The following is a 17182-nucleotide window of genomic DNA, read 5'->3' as shown; positions in this document are numbered from 1 at the left end:
CAGGGAAATGTATGTGTTTGTCTTTCTTATCCTATTGGCATATGGATTACCGCATATTCTTCATATAGTTGGCATATTTTATTTCAGCTTGGCAATTCTAACTGTTTAGCTGGCTGGGCCAAGAAACCGCTCAGGCTAAATAGAACAGATTTTCTGCCTTCTAGCTGTATCTTATTTCTGTCTTATCCCAAATATCACAGCTACTATTTCTGGATATAAAAAATAACACGGGCCCACAGCTGGAAAGGTCTGAAAGAATTAGAACACAAGTAAAGAGACAGAGCCACCATGGCCCTCCTGAAAGAAGGACAGTAGCCTCAACCTAGACAGTCTTTTCAGACACTCTTATTTAGAAGTCTTTAAAAAGTACTTCTAGCAATTGCTCCGACTACATAATACCCAAAGTCCTGCAATTTGTGATGTTATGTCACAAAAACCAACTTGGTCCATTTGGAGATCTTGAGAATAAGTTACACAGTGGCTGCTGTCCGGTAACTGTTTGCTCCTTTGCGCTGTGGCTTGTCATTTAATACATCTGAAAAGAAATAGATATGCAGAGTCATGCAAGATATACATTACCTTGCAGTAAACTCACTGCAACATATACAAAAGCCCCACATCATTCACATTCTTGTAGACAAAAGAGCAGAAACAAGACACCAAGCATCAGAGTGCACAGGCGCTCTCATACCCCGTCACTGATGTATATCTTCAATTTTTTGCAGGATTGTGCTATATACTGCTGTCACTTCTCAGGGCCACTTACACAGCGTGAGAGTGAGATGTAAGCTGTCGCTGCCACAGGAGTTCAGCTGTAAAATTGGTTGAACATTTTAGTCTGGGCTCTGAGTCAAAATGACTGTATAATATCGTATGTCTCTCGCACAGAGCATATAAGCAGCCAGATGTTTTCTGCTATATATTTGATGCTTAGGAATGGGAAGTGAGATGCAGCCACTGGGACAGTTCGAACAGCTTTTTGCACCATTGCCAAGGATAACTTGTGTTTAATGCACCATATTGAACTCTAGATTAAAATTGCATAAGTTCCTTGATTACAGCTGAAAAATACAATGGCAATGAAATGCCCTTATTGTTTTACAAGTCATTAAGTGCATTGCCTTCTGTTTGATAAATAGCTCTGTGAAAGCATCTGGTGTATGCAGCTAAGTGCATCTTCACATTAACATGAGATACATTTATTTAAGTATCCTGTCAATATTTTTTAAACNGGGTGTCACAGAAATGGGAGTTTGGCTTGTATTGAGCTGTGTATGTTCACTTAACTGGCAAAATCATCAGCTTATAGAAGTGATTAAATCATCTACTGGACTATTTTCTACTAAAGTGTATTGGAGGCTGCCATTGGTGGCTTCATGAAAATATTAATTACCAAGCTATCTCTTGCAAATGAACTTGAGCTACTGACCCAGAACAAGCACACAAAAGCTACTCAATAGGTAAAGATCATTCCATTGAGGACAATTGGACTTATTTACTAAATAAAACTTGTGAATCCTTATTGCATGTGTATTTAATTAGTCTATTCCAGTGTTTCACAACCAGGGTTCCACTAAAAGTTAGAGTCAAGAGCTATTCCTTGAGCTATGAGCAATTTGGACCTGTCAGGTAAATTACCATTGACGCCAATGATCTCTTTGGCTATCTGTAAGGAAAAATACTTCTAAGGTTTCCTTCATGATAAAAAGGTTGAGAAAGGCTGATTTATCCAGTCACAAGAGAAGCAAATGCTTGTTTTACCGTTCTTTATTTATATGATTGGTTATACAAAGTATAGAGAGATTTGCATCATTTTCAGATTTTCATCCAATCGTATAATAGAATAAATTACAATATGTATTTAAAAAGTTTCTAAACTTTTTAGCAGATCTGTCTTGCTCAGTTTGGACAGGTAATTGGACAAGTTTCTGGTTGGTGATGATTGCCACCAGGTCTCTGGTCTCTTACATGTAATTGGGTTACGCTTACCTCCCTAAACATTGTATTCAGTCAAATTTCTATAAAGTCCCTCTCCCTAGCAAATGAGTTATCTCTTCTTTAAAATAGACTGTAATATTTGTACCAGTTAAAAGGTAATTGTATTGGTATTAACCCTTTATATAAAGTTGTTTTTAATTAAAATAATTTTTTACTTGGTTTAGCAGATATGGTATTTTTTATCATTCACAGAACCAGAAGATCCACAAATTTGTTACATATTTAAAGAGGCTTTGCATAAAGATGTGTAAAATACCTTTTGTTTCCTTCTTATCCAGATTCCTGTGGTGCTCTTGGCTTTTCTTTTGTATGGTTTGTCCCTAAATGCCCTGGCTGGCCTCTGTGGTCAGCTCTCCCTGCTGCTTGTGTATGTTTCTGTTGCATGGTAATGGCTCTCATATTAGCTGGCAAAAGCCTGGTGAATTTGCTTTCTTATTCTTTGGCATTTCTATAGAATTTAATAAAATGTCTTTGTATCTGCACCAACCACATAGCTGTTAGGAAGTACAATTCTCCTACATTTCTGCATGAGCTGTAAAGAATATCCTCATATAATAATTTGATAATGTTTATTATTATTAATAAATAGGATTTATATTGGGCCAACATTGTGCAGCGCTGTACATTGCATAGGGGTTGCAAATGACCGACAGATAGAGACAGTGACACAGGAGGAGGAGAGGACCCTGCCCTGAAGAGCTTACAATCTAATAGTCATACCATCATAGTAACGCTAACCTATTGTAATTTTTTATTGATCCTCAGCATACTATGTAGAAGCACATTTAAGTTTGTGTTTCCATGTTATCTCAGCTCTTCTGTTGTACATGTTCAGTGAGATGCAACAATTATTGAAATTGTTAACCTGTATGCTGACCAGCATGTTGTTGTGGTTTGGAAATGGTTTAGGCTTAGGCTCCCATGCTAAGCAGGATTTATTCACAACATGGATCTCCTGACTTGTTTCATCCATACCTTGGACTTTAAAAGGGTTTATGGAATAGTGTACACATTTTTGGAGAGGGTGTGTGAAACAGATTGGCAGTGGGTACCATTCATCAATCCTGACAACTTAGAGTACATTTAGAAATAAGTTGGGTAAGGATTTTGTTGGGTAAGCGTAACCGTTCCTAGAACCATGGACTGTACTGTTTTTTATTTCAAAAGTTTAAATGCTTGATTTGCTGTATGTATGGTGAGTGTTTTCCTTTCTCATCTGAGAGAAAAATTGTTACAGTGACATCAATAAGAAGTGGACAAGAACACCTAACCCTTCCTTACTTTACATTACCTGGTATCCATCTCTTGCAGTCCCTGTGCAGCCGAGCAGAAGTATAAGAGGAAATAGAATAACAAAGAACTAATTGGTTCATGTTCTGGGAGGACATCACAGTCATACAGAGATGACTTTGTTACTTTGATTGTTCTCCTTTTACTATTCAGTTGCAGGCTGGAATGATTTCTGTATGACCTGGACCCAGGGGAAGTGGGGTGAAGGTTGTTGTCCTTCAGACATGGACATTTACTGGCAAGAAAAAAAGTTGTGCAGGGAAAGCGCTGAAAATAAGGCATAAAACCTGGTTTTATATTTTTAATTAGGTGCTAATTTGTGTTTTTTGCTGGGTATCTGCTTTAAAAAAAATACACATTGTGTATTGATTCCTGTCTAGTAAATCACAGGAGAAACTCCTATACTCAAGCTTGAGATTGCATTAAAAACCTGGCAGGGATTCTACTTTTTCCCCACTCTTGTATTGCTTGTTGGAAAATATTGTTCTTTGTTGGTATAACATGGTATAAAAATTTGGTAACACACATCTATCTGATCTTTGAAGGAAAGGGGTGGCAAGGGTTTGAATGAGTGTTTGTGTATATATAAAATTACACTCAAAAAGCGTCTGTATATTTTAATAAATAAAATATCTTTTCCTTAACTTGATCTATGTCTTGTGTGCTAAGATCGATATTTGTTTTGTTTGCTTAGGCTGTGTGATATTCCTAAAGTGTTAAATCAATATAGGGCTCTCTGTGTGCTCTGTACCTGCTAAGTCATGGTGGCCATACAAGAACAGATGTCTTCCGAGAACAAAGGGCAGATAGACATCTGCCAGTCCTTGATCATGCTCACGGCTGCCACTATGTGGCAAGACACACAAGCAGCACATGCACAGTCTCTTCCTTTCTTCTCTTGAAAACAAAAGCAACAATTTTTCTTGGGGTTTAAATATAACTGCATTTATAGTTTCTTAGACTAGGTGAACGTATTATGAGCCCCCTATTGAAAACAATTCTGTAATAATTAATCTTGTCTTGATGTGTACAGTATGACTATGCTAAATTAGATCAGATTATTTTGTACGTATGTAACTTGGGTTAAATTTAAGGAGGTCACTGATGTTTTCCAATTTTCTTCCTATACAGGATCAGTTCGATAATTTAGAGAAGCACACACAATGGGGTTTAGACTTCTTGGACAAATATGCAAAATTTGTGAAAGAGAGGCTAGAAATTGAGCAGAACTATGCAAAACAACTAAGGTAAGTGCTCTTTGGCTGCTATATTTTCTTGCTTTATCATGCTTCCTTAGAAGAGCAGATCAAGAAGCAGTAATCCCACTGCAATCATTTTGCTATTAATTTATTGGTTTTACATTCCTAGAATATTCCTGGCTGAAAGTGTATCTAAATTCCATTTCTGATTTTAGATACCGGTGAGGGGATAGAATTCCACGCCATTGAATATTTATTGCTGTCTCTGTCCCCGCTAGGGCAGTTTAAGCTGTGTATGGACAAATATATAAATATATCCCCTGACATAGCCTAATGATCTGCCATACTGTATTAATAAACAGCTGATGTCTAACTACTACTATGGTAATCCATTGGCAAGGACGCAGCAGGACTCCCCCGGCTCCTCCTCCTCTTTCTTTCCTGCTAAACAATTATGTCTGTACAGCAGTTATTCTTTCTACAGCTGTTTCAAACTATCAGATTGTTTACAACAACAATTATTGTACAATTGCACAGACTTTGTCCTGATGACCATTGTCAGTCTAAAAAATCTGGGGGAAAATCCAACAAGAATAAAGGGCTATCTTCCATTAGACACATTCGTTCCAGTGGTAACTGTATAAGAAGTGGGTTCCAAACAGGATTTGAAGGTGAATCTCCCCAAGGTGACATGGCGTTTTATCATTCGGGAAATTGCCATGGTCAGCAACAATGCTTAGGTAGACCGTGACATGTAAATCAGGGTCGGCTGGTACTATGGGGCTCAAAAAGTGCCAAGAAAATTACCCCACATGCCATTGTATCACCACCAGCCTGGAGTATTGCTACAAGGCAGGATAGATCCAAGATATCATGTTTTTGATGCCAGATTCTGATCCTACCATCCAAAAATTGCTGCAGAAGCTGAGACTCATCAGACCAGGCAACATTTTTCCAATCATCTCTTGTTCATTTTAAGGGGGCCCATTCAAATTGTAAGCCTGCGTTGTTCGTTTTAAGCCGACAGGAGTGGCACCTGGTGTGGCCTCCTTCTGCTGTAGCCCATCTTCTTCAAGGTTTGATGTCTTGTGTATTCAGACGTACATACCTCCGCTGTAACAAGTGGTTATTTGAGTTACCATTGCCTTCTATCAGCTTGAACTAGTCTGGCCATTTTCCCCGGATCTCTGGTATCAATCAGACATCTTCACCCAGAAAACCGCTTCTCACTAGATCCTCCCCTTTAGGAACACATCTGCTTTAGATGATTGTGAGTGACAATCCCAGCAAATCAGCAGTTTCTGAAATTTTCACAGCAGCCCACCTAACACCAACAATTCAAAATCTCCTGAATCACCTTTCTTCTCCATCCTAATACATACATATATAATACATTGAGTTGCTGCCATGTGATTGGCTAATTAGGTGCTTGCATTAACAGTCGATCAGGTATGCCTAAAAAAATTGCTGGCTATTGTCTGTATATATGTTATATAAAATCACCCCCAAATATGCAAATCCCCTCATCAGTGGGTCCTTTTTTTTAGCACTCCAAAGGAGTGAGTTTGAAAAAACAATTTAGGTTTTAGGCATCTGTTATAGATGCCAATTTCTTGTCTGTGGTGTCCTCAGCAGAAATATTAAATATTTACCTAGTCTGTCCATCTAGCTAGTGAATTATCCCTTCTGCCTAATGCTAAGTGTTGAAAGCTTGCTTGTTGCTCCGGCATCATTATGGACAAGGCTGCCTACTTGTGGGATCTTGTTGTTCCTGTAGTTCACACTTTGGATATGTGAAAAAAAACGTTTTTACCCAGTAATGTAAAAAACCTTTTTGACAGTTTGGCCCTGACTCAGCCGTCAAATGACAGGTTGTGTATGTGAGCTGAATTTAAATGCCTGCTGTTTTTAGTTGACTTTCATGACTATTTCCACCTCGGATGGGAGGAATATTTAGAGTGTTTTATTTTTACTAGCTGACTGTCATATGACAATTATTTTTAGTTTACCTTTTATTGTCAATGAAACTGGAGCCTGTTATAAAAGCCTGGGGCACAAAAGACCAAGCAGTCTATCTGAATACATGTGTTTTTTTTTTTTTTTTTTTTTTTTTTTAAGTAAGAAAGAAAAATGGGTAATATTGATGTCTGTCCAGTATTTTTTCTGCTTTTCACTTGTCATTGTAAAGTACTTGTGTGTTTTTATTTATATAAATGTGTTTCAACCTTGTTTGTGTTATAATCTGCCAATAGAGAATAACTGATGATATGGTAGGCTCCATTAAATAATCACTAATATCCCTCCACAGTATTTAACATAGAATATGAATCTTGGCTTTGTATTAGATAACATCACAGCTATGTTTGAATCTGATGCACAGTATATTATATTTACCCTAACACACTCCATTTAGATTGTATGGAATAAAACTATATTGTAAAGAAACCAATGAATATTGTAACAATACAAATAGGGAGTGGTAAAGAAAGGCCAGATAGTAGTTAGTACCATGCATTTAGTATCATGCATTATTTATAGTGCAAGGAGGATATGGAAGACATTTGTGTGACTTTTTAACCTTCTGTAGATCCCTCGATGTCCAAACCAAATATACCAGCGCTGGTGTTTGCTGGTCAAGTTGAGAAATTGGCACACCTACATTTATATATATTCTGTCACATTAGCTGCCTTGTATAATTTTATAATAACAACATATAGCTTTTAATATAGTTTAAACATGTGAAAAATGTCTAAAACATATTTCTTCTTTTGAATAATTTTTTAATATTTTTGGCTAATCATTTAATTAACTTTTTATTTTTTTAACCTTTAGACTGCTTGTGATTGCTCTGTTATAGTCAACAATAAGGTCACATTTGGGGAACTCTCTGGTTCCCAATCATCAGTGCAGACCCCAGCTGTACGTGACCAGGATTAGGTATCAATTGCTGGCTTTTAAAGAGAAAGTATTTATTACAATGCATCCAGCAAGGGGCAACATGCTCAAGGACATTAATAAATGATTTGTGGATGGGAAGGGGTTAGGGCCATGTGTTAAAAGAAGTGCTGATATATGTGCACTCTAAATGCATATACCAAATTTAATTCATTTATAGAAGCCATGTTTGCTCTCAAGGAACATATTTAGAAACACCAAGTTTTGTTCTGTAATTTAATAAAAATGTATACAGCACACACACACACACACACACACACCTCACTTTCTGCTTTAAAGGAATCCTCTAAAGCAGCCTCCAATTTTATAAAATGAGGGTCCACTGGTATAATTACTATATCCACAGCTCACAGTACATTACCTTGGTGGTCAGTAGGCTTCTTTCATCGCTGGACAGAAGAATGTCACACTTATTTAGATTTTCCAGTGTTTTGTATGTATAGCCAAAACTTAATTCTTCTGCTTGGGTTAAACTTTTTTTGCTAGCTTTGCCAATCTGTGCAGTTTTCCCATCACTTTCTATTCTGAAAAGGCAAAAGGAAGCGAGAGAAAACTTCTTTTAAGTAAGGGGAATTTCACTCTGAGACACTTGTCGTCATAACCATTGGATGATTTACCCTTTCTTTATTCTCTATTGTGGTGATGTATTAAGAAAGCGTTTTTCTCCCTGTCATTGACCATAACCACTAGGGTCAGCAAAAGGGATGATGCTCCCAGCATGTACATAGATAGCAATAGATAATGGAAAGATAATTAAAACTTTGCCCACTCTACTAACAACTAAAATAAGGTTGGTCTTGACATACAATTTAACTGCATGCTTGTATTAGGTCAGTGAGACCATGCACACATGTGACATGATTCTTGCCCTATACGATTGATTGGGTTTGTCTTGGAAGCTAATCTGACATGTGTACAGCGGTTGCCCAGTGTCTTTTATGGATCTGTCAGAACAACCACTGCATAAATCAATGGAGAAGAGCACATCGGGGTGCTGCTCCCTTGACCTTTGCCCTCCCCTCTCCCTAGAGCAGAATGGCACTATGTGTGTACACTGTTTGTTCTTCTGTAACTCTTTTGTAGTTGGAAACTATCGCAAAATATAGTTTCCAACAACAAAAATTGAATGCATAGACAAGCAAGAATGTTTCCCCCAGAGTCTGCCCCTTTAGAAGCAAACAGTAGTGGAGGCTCCCAGATATTCACAGGCTTAACAAGTTTAGTAGGAGTGCCTTTCCACACTCCTGTTGTTCCCTAGATAATCCTAGATGATCAAGCGCATCCAGATTTTTCATTTAAATGGTGACTGCTCACTGGCAAGTTTAATTACCAATTCCAAAATTGATTGTACCATGCGTAAAAGTCACCTAGGTTTGCACCCCCATAATATTCAATAGTTGTTAAACCCTGATGCAGTGAATATGGCAACCAGAAAAAGAGAGAACTCTGAGTTTCAATGTAGGGTTCAGATTTTTTTTTTTTTTTAAATTTTTGGTATTGTCCCCCCCTTGGGTTTTTTTTTTTTTTTTTTTCTTGGCAGCAGTAACAGCAACATTTTCCCACCAATTTCTTCTAGCTTTAATGTCCCTTATCTCTTTCTACAATATGTGTTAAATAAAAGATTCGACAGTAAGATAGAAATGTCCCTTTAATTTACATAGAACTTGCTGAGAGATGAAAGAAAACGATGGGTAATGCAAATCATTTGCTTTTTCTAACTGCTGAAATATAAAATAGACAATTGTTCAGGTTTTACAGTTATTCTACTCCATGATTAAGGGAGTCCAATGACTTCTGTGCGGTATTAGGTCGTGGAATTGTGGTGCTTCCCTGACCTGCATGTTAATTGGCTCACTGCCTTTCAGTATATTGTGTCCTGTTAATTAAAGATGGCAGCGGTTTACTCAGGGGAGTAACAGTGTTCTTTGTGAGAGCTAAGCCTGAACTTTTATCTTCTCATTCATCTTGTGTACCACATGTCACAATATTTTCAGCTCTGGGCAAAATGCGGCAGCCTTTTAGCCTGGTGGTATTTGATTTATTTGGAACTTAGAAACTGCTGCATCTGTTCAGAGCTCTCTTTACCACCTGTAAATGAACCCAGACACGTGAAAATTGCTTTTCTATTGTAACCAATTAGATTTGGTGATTTATTTTTTTTATTTTATTTTTTACCTTAACTGGCAGTATCCAATCTGTTTTGTTGTTTGCAGTATGAGAATTAGGCTAGTCATACATTTTGCAGCAAAAGGGTTTTTATTATTTAATGCAATGGTTTTAAACAAAATGTAAAATCTAAAGCTTGAAGTTGTCACAGTACAGTTAACAAATTGAAACTTCCCAGTGGATGCTGTAACAGTTCGGAATACATGTTATAATAGTAGTCATGTTAACTGTAACTTATGCCTCTGTGGAATACTCTGCTACTTCTCATTAATTTCATGTATAATTCCTTTTCTCCTCTGTTATTCCAGGTTGCACTGTTTAGCTTCAACACATCAAAAGGGGAACAAAACCTGAGATACACACCTGTCCCTGTTCTATCACAGTGCACCGCCATCTTTTTCCTTCTCTTCCTAAAAACCATCTTTGTCCATTTTGATTGGCTGGAAGGAAGTAACTCCTGCACAGGCACGTGGAAGTTCACTCATTCCCAGCACTTGCAAGGCAATCCGAGATTGCCAGGTGTCCTTGGCAACAAAATTTGACAGCTGGGTGGCAGTCAGGCAGGTAAGAACAGTTGTTGCAGAAGGGACATCACCTGTCCTTTACAAAACCTGCCTGATTGCCAATTGTTCAAAGTGGGGCTTTGTTTTACTTTGAACAACAATTCCTGTTTATCCTGCTCAGTAACAAGCTCGGGCATTCTGAGGCTGGTTTCTTCAGTACTTATTTCAGCCCTAATTACTTGTTTCACTAGTGTCCCTATTTATTGTACAGCGCTACGTAATATGTTGGCGCCATAAAAATTCTGATAACTATTAATAATAATAATAGTGTCAGGGGGGATTACAATTTGTTAGGCTTTCGTTTTGTGTGTTACGTTATTAGGAAGACTTTCCTTCGCTTTCTGTCCATGTGATGCTTATACAGTAAATGGGTGATCGTAAACAGCAATAAATACAGTTTTAAAGTCTCAAGTTTTAACCCTTACGCATTCTTTCAAATTTGGTTTAGTCAGTATTAGAAATGTCCTATTCCTATTGTGACAAAAAACGAGAAATCTCTTCACTAATTTGAACACAGATTTTAATAAAAACCATACTAGGCCCCTGACAGGTCTCATCAAATAAAATCAATTTTTTGTCTTTATCTGTATGTCATTTAAAACCCCTTTTTAATGTACAGTGTTGCGTAATATGTTGGTGCTATATAAATCCTGTTTAATGATGATAATAATATTAAACAACATCACCAGAATACATGACTTTGCTGCAACTTAGCTGCTTTGGGGCTGTGCAGATCATAGAAAAAAGTGACCTGAAGAGATAACCTGCCAAAGTTTTATGCTACCGGTAGTTGAATTACTGTGGTATTTGGATAGATTGTTTACTGCCTGTCCTTCCAATCTGTATGCCTAGAATTCACAATCTAAATGTATTTGTAAGGTTCAATTATGTGGCTCTCTGATGTCATGTAAACAAATGTTTAACCTTGCATTGCTTTTCTCTTCTCAAACTGATTGGGGAGGCTGTGTGCTGAAATCAAAGAAAACAATTTATGTGTAGGCTGCTAAAGGTAGGAGGTAAAAGTTAATGAATTCCTGTGTTATGTTTGTGGTAATGGTTAAGTGGATTCCATTCCTTATGCATTGTGCTCCTTATCTCTAAAGAAGAGAAGAGTTATTTCAACATCCACATTGATGTATCATTAAAAAAGTCAAAATAAACTCCTTATATCTGTAAGCATATTTACCGGATGTGAGATGTTGATGTCGGATACCCACAGGAGCCTACATGTGAACATTCTACATAATAAAACTGCTTACTCTTTGTACTTGTTAGCTTATCTTGTTCAAAAATGTACTGAACCTTTTTCCCTACCAGATGTGTGATGTTTTCATGCTGCAGGATTGTACCTTTCCCTTTTTCCAAAGGTACAATCATCTGACCTCCCAGTGGGACCCATGGTCTGTCCTATTGGTCTCGTGGTGGGGGCTGTTAGGCTACGTACACGCGTCGGATAATTCTCGTCTGATTATCGCCTCAGGGTTAGTATCGGATAAGAATCTGACTTGTATACAGCACTCGTCCAATGTGGTTCATGAATCTGGTGGATCCATGAATACCGGACAACTGCAATACAAGTGAAGAGACCACAGCGGGGTGCCGCTCGCTTGTTCTCCTCCTCCCCTCTCCATCAAATAGAATTGCTTTGTATGTACAACGCTCATTAATGCATCCTTACAGTCTTTTGTCGTTGCAAAGAATTCGTGAAAGATCCTTTCCAACGACCTCTGACCAGAGGAAGTGTATTTAGACTTCAATCTCTCAAGACAACTTTTTGAGCTGTCATTAAAGCATTGGGAGGAATCTTCCAATTGGGAAGCCTGTTCCTGTGCCAATTGTCTTGGATAATGCATTTTGTTTATGTATGAAATTTGGAGCCCAAAATTTACAGGAACCTCATTTCAATCAATTGAAATCTAAAAGTATTGCATTAAACCTGCCCAATGCTCAGAGAAATTGCTGAAAACCCAAGGTATATCTTGGCTGTATAGGCCTTAGTACATGTATAAAAAGAATGAACAAGTATGAATTGTTTGGAAGGGTTGTCATGAGAAAAACCTCCTATTTCTTAAATGTTAGGCCATAATATACAGTGACACAATGAAAAACCAAAATCACAGCATATCAGCACAACGCCTCATACCAACTTCCAAGCACAGTGACGGGAATAATGATTTGGGCGTGTTTTGCAACCACGTGGCCTAGGCCTGGTAGCATTCATAATCGAGATATTTCACACATCATGTGATGGAGGAATACATAAAAGCTAGCGCTCAAACTATCTGTACCCACTTAAAGTTAAATACCGGTTTTGGGTGCAAATATTGTTGAAGGCTGTAGGTTCCTATTTAATATGTTTGTGTGGCAGCATTTTAAATTCTTGTATTCTAAATGAAAGATGATTGGGGAGTATGTCTGTGTTTTTACCTTTGGGGACATTTTAAAATTCCCATTTTTTTTAGATGTGTATATTAAAAGTTTATTAATTTACATGTCCCCCTGGAAACACAAAATGCTAGGAAGGAAAAGTGTGAACTGTCAGGTACGTGATTGTAAATGACAATTATTGAAGTACTAATGTCATTGGGTAGTATAAAGTATCAGAATTATTCTTCCAAGGCCCGGAATGTTTTATAAAGTCTGTGCCAGCTGCCAGCTTTTCATCCTGCTCATATTAGCATTATTGGCATAACTCTGACAGATGTATCTCTAGGGTACGACAACATCAAGAGTAAGCAAGAAACCTGATTAGCACTAGTAGCGAGTATTGGTATATTAATCAGCACCAGGCATCCTTTTGGAAGTGGATTCAGCTCTTGAAAACCTTTAGAGGATTTTGTGGGATAGGCTGGTGACAGGCTTGTCCTTCAAATTCAGTCTTGGTTTCCTTTAGGATAAGTTAATGGTTACCCTCCCAGCTCATTTGATAGTCTGTCCTTTATTTGCTCTCAGCTGGAGGCTTTCAATTTACTGCATTTTTTGGGTTGAGACTTCTGATTTATCCAATTCCATTGTAAGAGGTATCCTTCAATGCATATTCCCCATCCTATCCTGCACGGCACTGTCTAGATGCTTGAACTGAAACTTTGTTTTGATGGTTAGCTGTTCAGGCATTCGACGGCTCCGGGCACCCATACTCCTGATTCTCAAAGTGCTATTTATCATGGGGATGAATGTATATACAAACTTGGGCAGTTTGTGATATCCCAGGAGCTGATTTTGTCAGTTGTAGGCTATACCAGTGTGTTGCTTGAGTCAATGTCACCTGGATATAGATCTTACTCTGTGGTGAAGCTGTGTCAGGTTAGGGATCATTGTGTGTGGATTGGAGGTCCAGTGTTCTCCCCAGCCCCTTTTAGCTGGGCACACCACCCAGCATTTTTCGGCAACCACCTTGGTGTTTTTGGGTAGTTACTGAGTTGGGTCATAATAATATTAAGTATTCAGGGGCTGCCACCCGCCTACAATTTCTTCCCACCCAGCGTAAAAAAATTTGAGGTTGTTCCTTGGGCAAGTGGCTCGTTTTTTTTTTTTTTTTTTTTTTGCTGTGGACCACTGGACCTAGAATAACTTCCAGCATCCTTATGGGCTGTATGGTGTTTTACAGCATATTCATAAGCTTTGTTATCTGAGCTTCATCAGTTAGACTGGCCAACTTTTGGATATGAATGGGGTCCATGTTCTTTCCATATTTACTCCACCATCGATAGGACCTTCTCAGGATTTATTGACTGTGAGACCACAAAGCAGCCGCTCCACCTTTGGGACCTCTGTTATAAGATTGGAGACCTTGTATAGGTAAATTTGTTAGAATAAGCAGGTTGGCAAAGACCACTCATGAAGTTGACTGACTAGCACTAAAGAGAAATTTTCAACAGCAGCAGTTGATTTCCCTTCCATCTTCTATGAGAGTATACACTAACTGGTTTAATGGAACCCTCAGGGGTTCTGCTGCAACTGTGGACTTGTGGTACGATGTGCTCTATTACCCAGATATTGGGAGGTATTTATTTTTTCTGCTGTATTGAACAGAGGAATAGGTATTTCCCCCGTGGAGCATGGCCACCTTGGGGGACTCAGAGTGGCAGGGCTGGTTTTGATAAGGGATACTCTGGGGCCACTTCCTTTCACAATCTTTTGCTTGTAGCTCAAGGGACCTGACCAGGAGACTTTGACTGCATGTTTTTTTTGTAATTTGATGCTGAAGACACCAACCTGACTCCATGATTAGCACAGTCACTTCCTCTCAGATTTACAAGTAATAAATAATATATGTGTGTGTGTATATGTATGTATGTATGTATGTGTGTGTACAGAAAGAAGAAGAAATATACACTCTTTCCTGAAATTCCCCATTGCTGACTTATTTTTTGTCAGTTGGGGCTGTTCACCTTTTTCTTACGTTCTTCACTTCTTTAAATCCTCATAGACTGCATGCTTGTTCCTTGCCAGTTGCTTAATGAAATGACTAGTAAAGCTGATCAGTTTTCTCCCCGACCCCTTTTAGCCGGGCTTACCACCTGGCTGTTTTTGGGAGGTTACTAAAGAGTTGGGTCATAATACAGTGGCTGCCACCCAGCTTAAAACATTTCGGGTTAAACACTGTAGATGTAATGGTAACAAGCCTGATTCTTGCACCCTAACTAGTCAGCTATATTACCTTTTCATAAAAATAAACTGGCTTTCCCCCTTTAACATTCATAACTTTTTTTCTATTGTCTGTCAATTTGGTTAACCTCAGAACAGTTTAACACAATAGAAACAAGAAAATTATTATAATTGTGGGCATAATGGAAATATTTGATTGGTTCCTGCCATCTTTATACACCCAGCTAAACAAGTGCTACAGGTGCAAACAATTATCTTAGTAGTTGTTATGGTGTCAGTGAGAATGTAAAAGAGTCTGTTTACACTTTCAGTTTTCATGTATTTAAGACCAGAATAGAGCTTTATAAACTACAGCTGGCTCAGCACTTTGCTATTGTGATAGTAGACGGAGTTTCTCTAATAGTGTTATGTATACTTGTCTAGCCAGTATATTCCAGAAGGTCAGGTCTGAGAGTGTACCTGTTCAGGTTTGGAAGGGTTAGCACCTCGGTTCTTATCTGCATTGCAGACATGAATTCCACTCCCAACAAGTGATGGGGAAAAGGATGCCTATTTAATGTACAGCACTGCGTAATATGTTGGCGCTATATAAATCCTGTTTAATAATAATAATAATAATAATGCAGAAAGACAACAACAAACATGGAGAGAACCTGCAAACTCCACACAGATCGTGTCCTGGCAGAGATTGGAACCAGGGACTTGAGTGCTAACCACTGAGCCACCGTAATATAGCAATGGAAGCATTAATTATATCTGTTTCTTGTCAGAAATTTAGAACTGTCCTTGCTACTTCATGTGTTATACCAAACCCTACTATTTCTTTTTTTTTTTTTTTTATCTTGGACTACATACCAATTAGCCTTTATGTGAATGGGAGTGGTTAAGTAGTTTAACAAGACACTGGGAAAGACTGACAAAACTCATAAAACTGCAACATTGTGCATGGAATTAATCAAAATACGTGTTATTCCTACCACACACGCATTTTTCTGCCTTTCCATGTTCACCCCCTGTTGCTCTATGTGGTAGTAGTGTCATGCTGATGTGCACTTTCATGATCGAGCATATAAGGTGCAGTTCTGCTGCACCCCATTATGTAAGTTGCGGCAGTCAGATTGTGTGATAGGTGCGCAGCCACACCTCCCGCCCCATCTATGGTTATTGTCACAGCAGTAGAGCGTCAATATTGCTCTCCTGTAATAGGAGAGGACAGTCATTGTAGATAACAGTGGAAAGAATTGTGGAAAAAAGAAAAGACAAAAGCACCCAAAAATTCCACCTAATTCCACCTATGCAAACACTAAATATTAAATATGGATCTGCCTCATAACCAGCATAATTTTCCAAATCCAAAAAAAAGCTTCTATTTGTCAGCCTAAAAAAATCCCAAATTTAGTTAGGGATTTTTTTATTTAGTTAGTTTATATCTATACCATTTCTTGACAGAGCCAAATCCTCCTTTATATCGCACCACTCCTTCTTCCAGACACTTCTCGCAGTGGGAGGATTTTAGCAACTGAGGCTGGTGGGACTAAGTGTGGTCAGACCTTGTAAACCACTTATAACAATACCCATGACTTCCCCCTTCCTTCCCTACAGGAGCGACTGAATATAGAAGCAGTGCAGCATTGTTGCTACATCATCGTTATTTCACTTACAGGTGTTTTTGTAAGCTTGCAGGGGTCCAAGAGAAATTTTTTTAAGTGCAAATGCCATTACAGTTAAATGCTTCAGCTCATCTTTTTAATAGGAGGCTAAAGTTTCATGTAAATTGATTGGACTGAGCCTAATGAAGTGGATTCTGAATAATATTAGCAGCTGGTTATACTTAAATGCTGAGAACAGGAGTTATCTGTAAGACACATTGTCCTTCCCAGGCTTGTTTCGTTCTTTAATTAGCAGTGACATTCACAGCTTCTTGTTAAATCTTAGTTGTGCAGGCATGGAGTTTTTCCTGTACCTTTTTCAGTTATCCATGATAAACAAGACTTTCACTTCCTGTGCAGAGCTCTGTCCTGTGCTCTCTCTCTACAAAGGGAAATTGTGTACAGGGAGACGCCTAAGCAAAATATTACCACTTTGGTGTCAAGGCGAAAAATGTACTAAAAAAGTACTTCAAACACGCTGCAAGGAAAAATATACTTGGTGATTTCAGTCAAGACTCAGGTTAAGATCAAGTGGAAAAAGAAATAAGAAATATAATATTGCAGAACAGACATAATTCATCTGGCACCTTTTTAACGCATCTCCTGTAGACAAATTTGAGTATCCAGGTTTTTTGTGTTTTGCAGGCGCACAGTGTATATTAAATTACATGTTTGGTATTTGTGCTTGATTTTTTAAATATTGGTTTATAAAGCAGTTACATAAACATCATGTAAATATTTACACAAACATTG

General features: G+C 38.1%; 1 protein-coding gene across 4 annotated transcripts in view; it reads left to right on the top strand.

Annotated features, from left to right (window-relative positions):
• The window catches only part of FNBP1L (formin binding protein 1 like), an 89639-nt gene that overhangs the window by 39312 nt on the left and 33145 nt on the right, over window positions 1-17182 (top strand). For all 4 annotated transcript variants that reach the window (XM_072419867.1, XM_072419866.1, XM_072419869.1 and 1 more), the window contains exon 2: window positions 4420-4535. In XM_072419867.1, the coding sequence (XP_072275968.1) occupies window positions 4420-4535 (116 nt within the window). The remainder of the gene's footprint in view (window positions 1-4419; window positions 4536-17182) is intronic.

Source organism: Pyxicephalus adspersus, chromosome 8, assembly GCF_032062135.1.
Source record: "Pyxicephalus adspersus chromosome 8, UCB_Pads_2.0, whole genome shotgun sequence".
Taxonomy (NCBI): domain Eukaryota; kingdom Metazoa; phylum Chordata; class Amphibia; order Anura; family Pyxicephalidae; genus Pyxicephalus; species Pyxicephalus adspersus.
The sequence above is the reverse complement of the archived record's forward strand: the minus strand, read 5'-3'. Positions and strand labels throughout refer to the sequence as shown.